Source organism: Asparagus officinalis, chromosome 3, assembly GCF_001876935.1.
Source record: "Asparagus officinalis chromosome 3, Aspof.V1, whole genome shotgun sequence".
In the NCBI taxonomy this organism is placed as follows: Eukaryota; Viridiplantae; Streptophyta; class Magnoliopsida; order Asparagales; family Asparagaceae; genus Asparagus; species Asparagus officinalis.
Window position 1 is genome coordinate 84,859,891 of NC_033796.1, and position 9,544 is coordinate 84,869,434.

Below are 9,544 nucleotides of genomic sequence, written 5' to 3' on the forward strand. Positions count from 1 at the left end.
ATCCGATGTCTTGAAGGCTTTTCTTGACATAAGTGAGGTTGGATGGTATGAAAAAAAATAAAATTATTACTTGGATGATAAGAAATTGAAAATGTGGTCTCAGGTGTATTTACTTTCAGCATTAATAATGCCATTAGTAATTTATACATTTGGTGCACATATTTGTCTGTAAACCTACAAGACTTATGGGTATTTGTTATTGCAGGATAAACCCAATTCTAGACTTATGGGTAATTTATACATTTGGTGCACATATTAGTAATTTATACATTAACAAGTCTCTTCCTTACTTTAAGAATTTACAAGTGATTATGGGTGATGACCAAGCCAAGGGTGAATTTATGAGGCCTGTGTAAGATAACATTAGGTCTAGTAGGTCCATACCTATTCTCGATGATGATAATGTGATTCCAGAAGATAGTGAAACTAAACCTCAATCTGATGCTAACAATCATATAGAACCGACTAGACATAAATCTAAAAGTAAAGACAACTTGAAGTCATCCTCTAACAAAAAACCTAGGATATCGAGTCATGATGATGAATTGATATGTTCCTTTGTTGAATCAATATCTTAGTCAATTAAAAATCAACACTTTATTCATTAGACTGAGCAGTTGGGTACAACTTTGAAGGAACATAATAATGAATATTCTAATAAATTTCTTGACAGAGTGTTAGATCATTTATATGACAACGAACGTAAGGGTAGAAGGTTTTTTTTTATAAAAACCAAGGAAACTCAGAAGAGGTACACCACCGACCTGATTAAGGTTCAAGGTTAGTCTATTAGCTAAGGTATTTGGCTTTGATCACATTTTGGTGGGTAATTTTATTTGTGCACAAGTATACATTGTTACGCACATATTATTTTGATATTTGCAAACTTTATATGTTGCAATGTTTGTTGTTATGTAAACAAGCTATTAATGTTCTATGCACTGCAAGAAATTACGTCTTTAACGAAGGGATTTCCCTTCGTTAAAGAACTGAAAACCTTCGTTATTGTATGCTAACGACGGGAAAAAATCCCTTCGTCACCCGTCGTTGAAGCCCTCTTCGCTAAAGAGTCACGAAGGGATGTACTACCCGTCGTTATAGAGTCCATAACGACGGAACATATTACCGTCGTTAATATTTACGACGGTAATTGTCACCGTCGTTACCATCGGTGACGGGGATATTTTCCCGTCGTTACCATCAGAGACGGGATATTTTCCCGTCGTTACCATTAGTTACGGGGATATTTTCCCGTCGTTACCATTAGTTATGGGGATATTTTCTCATCGTTGAAGACCAATTAATGACGGTTGGATATCGTCGTAAAAGTCCTCATAATGGGTAATTAGTAACCCATCAACGACGGTACTTTCCCTTCGTTGATGAACAAAATATGGTTTATAAAACCGTCATTGTAGACTATAAATTTCTAATATACATTAATAATAATTCTTCCATTCATAGACAACTATCATATTATTCTCAACCTGACACTAAGATTCACAACAAAAATATATTAAAAATACCCAATAATGAATAAGAGGGAAAATAAAAATTTCATTCGTTAATAACATCAATAAATAAAATTCCACCATCCTCAAATATTCAATACTAATAACAAGAGTTAATATCCTAATTGTTCTAAAGAAAAATACATGAAACTATCTAAAACAAATTAAAATAAAAGTTTGGGGAAGACACATTCTTTCATCTCTAATCATCGTCAAAAGAAGACTCGAGCTACCCCCTCCTAAGCTTGCATGGATAGCCTGAAAATTTAAAAAAAAAATCACATAATTAAGAAATATCAATTAAGAAATTATTATCCTATTAAGTAAAAATCACATTTTCTCAAGTGCAAGTAGTCAATCATAGAAGTATATAAGAGATTTTATAAAAAATAATTACCTAGTCCTGCACATGTATACTCCATTCACTTTATACTTGCTAAAGACGAATGACCACTTTATATTTGCTAGCCAAGCATCACAAGTTTTCTGTTACCATCCATTCACTTTGTTCTGATTTAATATCCTATATTACTAATATAAAGGTGAGAATTTGAAGCTTAATACTGATCTTTCAGTGTCCAATCATTGATTCTCTATGTATACTCCTAATATTATATTGCATCTGGTCTATGTATGAATAAAGCAAGAACAAAGTGAATGGATGGTAACAGAAAATCTAACTATAGAGTCCCCAGAGCTAGTTAAAACAGCTTGTTCAAACTAAATTGTTCCACCAACCTAATGGGAACATTCTGGTCTTTAATTAAAAACACTGATGCCTAACTAACATACCAAATCATATAGCATCAACCAGCGGAAGTCTACATACCTCAAGACCTTCATTTGCTTCAGATGTCACCAAAGCTTGTAAAAGCATACTGCCATTTCAGAGAAAAACATAGTTTAAAATGATATTCAAACTTGTGTTGTGCAATGAGATAACAACTAGCTTGAAATACTAACATATGAAACAATAAAAATTAGCAAAAGGACCTGGATAACACAAAAAATGAGAATACTTAATTTAGCTAAAGAAGTCGTTATATATTCAGATTGTAATCATCGTATAATATATGTTCTATATCAACCATTAAGCTTGACCCATAATGTAATAGCATAAACCTGTCATGATGCCAAGTTATCAACCCTCAGCTATGAATTGTAAGACCTAGTTTCACCAAATTTCTGGTGATTCTAATTCAGCTGAGAAGCACTCCTCCAGCTAGAAAATTGACTAGCATTTGATAAGTACTCAAGAGCCTTCATTCCCTACTCTCATTACACCATCGAGCTTCCAACTGCAAATCATTCACATCTCCTTGAGAAATTAAGGTTTATATTTTGTGATATATGTGAACACTTCTCTCATTTTTCTTTTTTATCCCTTTTTTCTTTTTGATTTGTAACAGTCAACTGGAAGAGTCTAGGACTGCTGGAGTTGTTAATGCTGAATAAAAGCAAAGGTTCTTATGAAAGACTGATTGTTGGAGCTATTGCCTCTAAATCATAAAGCATTGGCTGAATAAGACCATTTGCAATACTGCATACAAACTCGGAGCATAAAACTATCATGTGAGAGTCAACATAGGTCAAAATGACAAACCATGATAGTTGTCTCCTCGAATTTGCCTTTTATAGCTCTTACAAAGTCGGTATCTATTATTTGTATCACTGTGATTATATTATTTTCCTTAATTTGCAAGTAATTTGCATTACATTGCATCCAACTCTTTATTGCCTTCCCTCAAACGCACCAGCCTCCCTCCTTGCATGGATCCTTGCATGGACTCTGGAGAGCAATTTGATATTTGTCTTGAACTCAAGCCCACCTTGCATGGATCCTTGTTGTGCTCTCTTAATTGCAACATTTTGCCCATTTGGAAGCAATCCCCTATAGACCCGGAGTTGTATATACAAACAATAGTTTAGGTAAAAATTACCTCAGTATTTTCAGTATGTGGGGTAAAAATTGTCCTATTGAGACAATTGTGCCACTTGGCCCCAAATTGTCTCAATGTATAACCCCCCCCCAACCAAAAAAAAACAAAGGAGATCTGTTTATCGGTGTAATCAGTTATAACAGTGTTGTCAATATGTCATCGTCATACTTGATAAATATAGAAACAAACAAAAAGTTCAAAAAAATTGTTAACCATAGCAAACTAGAAGGGTCAAATGATAAACTGAACCCAATGCAACTTAAATTCTTTCCCACAGCAGCCTCCCAGAGATCACTTGTTAGCTTTAGAAGTGATTTAACCTGGAAAGTCATACATCATCTAGCCAGAATTTCAATAATAACTTAATTTCACTTACCTCCCTAACAATATTTATCGTATCGTCAACTTGTTTACGGTGCGCAATTACCAGCTCTTCCTCTTCCTGTAATATCAAAGTCATAGTGTGTTAACTGGAAGTTGGAAATAAAGGTAGCATAAACTTAATTACTTAAGCTAATTCCTACCTTTAAAAGTGCATTCAGATCATCATCAGAATGCAAGCTGTTAGCATCTGTTTCAGCCACATACTTCCATTTTGTCTGGGCATCAACCCTGCATGCCTTTTCCTCAAAGCCGAAATTTGAAAATGTCTCTGCCTTTCCTTTCCTCCTTGGCCATTTCTCTTGCTCATAATCATTGTCCGAAAAATCATCATTTTATTGAAACAAAGGAGGGAATACCAGGGAACTTAAATTAATATAAGTTCCTTACACTACATCCACTAAAAATGGCATGTTTTAGTACTGCTCAAATGATATTGCTTATAAACACAAATGATATAACCATGTACGCTGCACAAATAGCTAATGAGTGACATCAATTAGCAATATGGTGCTAAAAAACAAGTGTACGCTGCACAAATAGCTAATGAGTGACATCAATTAGCAATATGGTGCTAAAAAACAAGCAGTAGTAACTAAAAAACTTCACAATGACAACTGATGCTCATAAGCTATAACATTTAAGTAGTTCCCCATAAATGCTCCAACTTTAAATTGGCTGAGAAAAAAATGAAAATTTTAAGTTGAAAGCTATCAACATATGAGAAACAACATTAGAAAAAAATTATGAGGGAAGATGAAGAACTTGTAATGAACACCTATTTTGGGTGGTATTAGACTCTACAGCAAGAGCAACCTGCCAGTCCTCAAATAAGTTTGAGTACTCTTCAGGATCAGCCAAGGACTCTGCAGCCTTTGGATTGACCTTTGCACAAAACCAATATAAGAAAAAATCAAGAGTAAGTTATAAAAGCTAATTGAATAAAAAGAAAAACCTACAAACTAAAGCAGATTCTGACCACTAAGAAGCAACAAAAATGATCTTTCATCTTTCCTTATGTTTAAATGCGTTTAAAATGCTCTTATAAATGAAGTTAAGAGATAACATGGCTGAACCTTAATGAGATCTTTCTTCCAAATTGCAACGATCTCTGAGACTTTGCTTGGAAGATAACAACGCGCCATCAAGGTAGCTTCTGGAATACAGTTGCTACAAAGGGCAAAAATGTTACCAGTGACACTTGAAGTGGCATGAATCGAGATTATACACTTAGACTAAAATGTTCGACTATTAAAAAATGTACCTATCAACCAACAATTGAAGGCAGTCATCGAATTTTCCTAACAAAAATAAACAAAAGAAGGCCACATTGTTCTTCCCTTGTTCTTTAGCAAGAGATGCAAGTTTAGCAATTCCTTTGGCATCACCGAGAGCAGAATAAATAAGTAACAAACCACTCAGATCCATTGCTTGTGATAAGCATTCCTCAAACCACTCAGATCCATTGCTTGTGATAAGCATTCCTCAGCCATATCTAACTGCAGAGACATGAACAACAACTCAAATAAATGAGTCTATTTGGCTTTCATCAGAATAATTATGCACATAAAAGCTGGAATCAGACTATAATCAACAATACAGAATAAATTTAAAAAAAAACGCATTAAAAATCAGTACCACACTGGTTCTAAGATTTAGCATACCCTATATGGCCTGCAATCAAACATTTCATAAATCGAGTAAAAGTCCTATTGGATGTTTTCATAATAATCTAACCTGTCAACCTCCAGTAACGCCGACAACCTTCTGTAGCGGCCATCTCTGAGCAGCGGCGGCGACGATCTCCGAGCAACGAAAAGGAGGGGATGATGACGGCGTTGGGGCTAACTGGAGTCGACGACGAGATGGAGACGACGTCGAGTCTCGACGACGAACTGGAGCTGACGACGAGTCTCGACGACGAACTAGATCAGCCGACGACAACTAGTGGGAGCCGACGAGATGGAAAGGCAAAGATCTGGAGAAAGATGATTTTCTTAAACTAGGGTTTCATTGCTGCGATTGGGGGGATGATTAGGAGGGGGATTTTGGATTTCGGGTTCTAGATGGGGCTTTGGGGATTTTAATGGGTTGTGGGTTTTGTTAATAGTAATAGGTTAACTTTTCAGTCCTATTATGATTATTATGATTAAGAGTTTAATTAATGAAGGTAATGGACCTCTTCGTCTTTATGGAGATCCAATAACGACGGTTTTAGGATCAAATCAACGAAGGGACTAAAAAACCATTATCTCATCTCACATAATTACTCTACTAATTGTGATAACTCGATGAAGGGCTTTAAAACCGTCGTAATTATATACACATTAATGACGGTCGACAGGCCCCTTCACTAATTTTGGTCGTTAAATACCGGATTTCTTGTAGTGATGCTTTGACTTATGATGGCAAGTAATTGATGAATTTATAATTTTGATTACAACTTGCTATCGTAGTGTATTATAATTAGATGCTAATGCATAATGATATAACCTTTTAATTTTGATGCAGGTAAATATTGATTGGAATGACCAATGAGTTCATAATTTGAACTTTATAAAATCCTTTGGTATGCATTTCTTTGTTTCTTTTTACATCCTTGGGTGGATGGACCTTGTGATGCTCCTTGTTGATTTTTGTTGATTTTTGTTGATTAGCTGCTGGAGCTTGTGATGCTCCTTGATGGTTTTTGTTGAGATTTTGTTGATTATCTGGTAGTATCACTACTGGAGCTTTTGATATTCCTTGTTGGTTTTTGTTGATTGTCTGCTGGAGCTTGTGATGCTTCATAGTTAATATTTTGCAATGATGATTTTCTTCTACTGAGAATGCAATCTAACTTACAATGTTTATGTTCAGATGAGGCAATCTGTGATGAGAATGCAACCTACATTGAAACGATAATGTCTAGGTGAGGCAATCTATCATTAGAATGCAATCTACAATAAACTTGTAAATTATTGGTGGGGCAATCAACTAGATTTGTAATGATAGTTTACCCAATTCCAATAAACTTTTCTATTACATTATCAACAAAATGACTTATTTATGAGCCATACAATATCAACTAGATTTGTAATGATAGTTTACCCAATTCCAATAAAATTTTCCATTACAACATCAATAGTTTTTGCAAGTACAAGTACATGACATGCGGTTTATAATAATTAAAATAACACATAATATCACTACTAAAATTGCAAAAAATTTCCAAGCTAAGAGTTATTTTTTTATAAGCTTCAATTCTTTCTTCAGTCTCTTTGATTTCAAAAAATATTTATCTCGAAACTTGCTTTCTTTGACAAAATGGTTTCCTTGGTTGCTTATTTTTCCTCCTTCATGAGCCCATTCAAAAAAAATTGAATTCTTTATTTGGGTATTTTGCACACCCCAATAATACATCCTCTTATTTTTACCATACTTGCACACTTTCATGGGTGTTTGGAAATTACAATTGCACCAAACTTCAAAATTTTGAGGGCATTCTTTTGATATCATATTGATGGAGGAGATGAAACTTGTAAACCATGAGAGTTTGATATGATGGTAAGAATGAGGGATACATTGGCACCGTGAGCCCTCAATCTACATTTATAGCCTCCAAGGCCGTGGAACTAGCCATTGGACACATGATTTTTTTAGTTTTAAATTTTTGGCAAATGGGTAAGATTACCCCAACTCAAGTTTTGTGCAAATTTTATCCACTAGCGAGTGGTAAATGTGACGCCCCTGGGTTCACACAATGCTGCAGTCCGAGGTGAAACCAGAAATGTCAAACCTGTCATGCACCACACCATGCAATAACATGTTTCACCATCACATTTACTATCTCTCTAGTGGAATCAACAATAGGTGTAGGTACAAAGCAAGTATAAGGTTTTTCAACAAATACTTGATGAAATGATAGAACATCGAACTAACACATCTCATCAACCAAATAAACGAGAATACATAGTCAAAGTCTAAAATGAAAAACAACAATCTAGAGATCTCAACATATCTCAAAGTACATGATATCTGATATAGGAAATAAGGCACACAGCCTTTACAACTCTAGAACATAAACCTCTCAAGTCTAAAAATGTCTCAAGTGGAGTACAAAATAAAATACATCTAAATAGAGGATAAATAGGCACTAGTAAGGGTCGCCCTCAACCTGCGACTCTCCGGGCTCCTGGCTCGTTATTACAACTCTAGAACATAAACCTCTTAAGTCTAAAAATGTCTCAAGTGGAGTACAAAATAAAATACATCTAAATAGAGGATAAATAGGCACTAGTAAGGGTCGCCCTCAACCTGCGACTCTCCGGGCTCCTGGCTCGTTACCTGAAAGGGGGAGGGACAACGAGCGTCAAAGCGCTAGCGAGCAACATCACAACTAACCCCAAGGGATACAGGGCTCGTTGTATGAGAAAATATAGATAATACATAATATATCTAAATTCATTGATCTTACTAAAGAGGATTTTAGTATTTAGAAATTTACAACACGAGCATAGGTACGTCGAGCGAAATAATCCAAACAAGGAAACCCTCATGTATATACCTTATATCTCAAATCGCAAATCCCTAAATGCCAAACCCAAAGTTAATCATGACGAGGCCACCACAAGTGTCATGTCAAACTCACATGAGTGCCATGTCAGAAAACGATCAAGTGTCCAAAACATAGACTATATAAATTAAACGTCCAACCCATAGACTGCATGAAGTAAACGTCCAACTCATGGACTGAATATAACCGTTGTCCAACGCATGGACCGGATGTGACCGTTGTCCAACGCATGGACCGGATGTGACCGTTGTCCAACGCATGGACTAGATGGTAATGCATATCCAACACGAGGATTTAATAGCAATGCATGTCCAACACGAGGACTAAGTGGGAAGGGTGTCCAACACGAGGACTAAAAGGTAATGCTTGTCCAACACGAGGACTGAGTATAAGAAAGTATGCATGCCATATTCCCGTACTTACCCTACTGTACTAACTTACTTATGTCTGAAAGGTCATCTCACATGTATAGGTGAAATCATATTCACTGCAGATAAATACTCAATAAACCAGGCACTCCTCAAGTCCAAACATGGTAGATAGTACCCTTGAATATGTAAACACTGTATACATACATACTTTATATCTACATATATATACAACAGATGATTTAAACAGAAGCACGAACGAAAACAGATAGAAAATACTGTGATGAGTCGACTCGTGCTCAATATGAGTCGACTCAGCAGAACACAAATAATAGCAGGAAAGGACTTCATGAGTCGACTCATGACAGTCATGGGTCGACTCATGACTTATGGGTCGACTCGTATACTGACGAGTCGACTCAGCAGAAGCAAAAAAGGCATCACAACTAGACTTCGTGAGTCGACTCATGACAGTCATGGGTCGACTCAACCTGATGAGCCGACTCGTGATGAGTCGTGAGTCGACTTACGGGCTGAAATCTGCATATATCACAACTGCAATCCGTCCATCTCGATCCATACTTCCACTATATTGATCTACACCTCCCTAACTATCAATTTTAAACTATGAGGCAGTGAAAGAAATCATACATAGCATGAGAAAAGATTACTTGCATGTTAAACCTAACTTTTAAACCCCTAATTATGAAAGAGAGCATTCAGTCAAAATAAAACTCATATTTTCATTTCTTTAAATAAATTCCCAGATCTGGGTTTTCATCAAAAACT

General features: G+C 35.8%; 1 protein-coding gene and 1 long non-coding RNA gene across 2 annotated transcripts; both read right to left on the minus strand.

Moving 5' to 3' along the window:
- LOC109834418 lies at nucleotides 1,542-4,351 on the minus strand. Its single transcript, XR_002245565.1, has 4 exons — nucleotides 3,976-4,351; nucleotides 3,828-3,893; nucleotides 2,341-2,389; nucleotides 1,542-1,769 (listed from the first exon to the last, which is right to left on the minus strand). It is a non-coding gene; the product is annotated as an uncharacterized LOC109834418 (long non-coding RNA).
- Nucleotides 4,364-5,681, minus strand: LOC109834417 (coatomer subunit beta'-2-like). Its single transcript, XM_020402430.1, has 6 exons — nucleotides 5,570-5,681; nucleotides 5,286-5,331; nucleotides 5,097-5,247; nucleotides 4,909-5,002; nucleotides 4,611-4,717; nucleotides 4,364-4,510 (listed from the first exon to the last, which is right to left on the minus strand). Exons 2-6 carry the CDS (start codon nucleotides 5,323-5,325, stop codon nucleotides 4,438-4,440), a joined length of 465 nt encoding a protein of 154 aa, XP_020258019.1. The 5' UTR covers nucleotides 5,326-5,331; nucleotides 5,570-5,681; the 3' UTR covers nucleotides 4,364-4,437.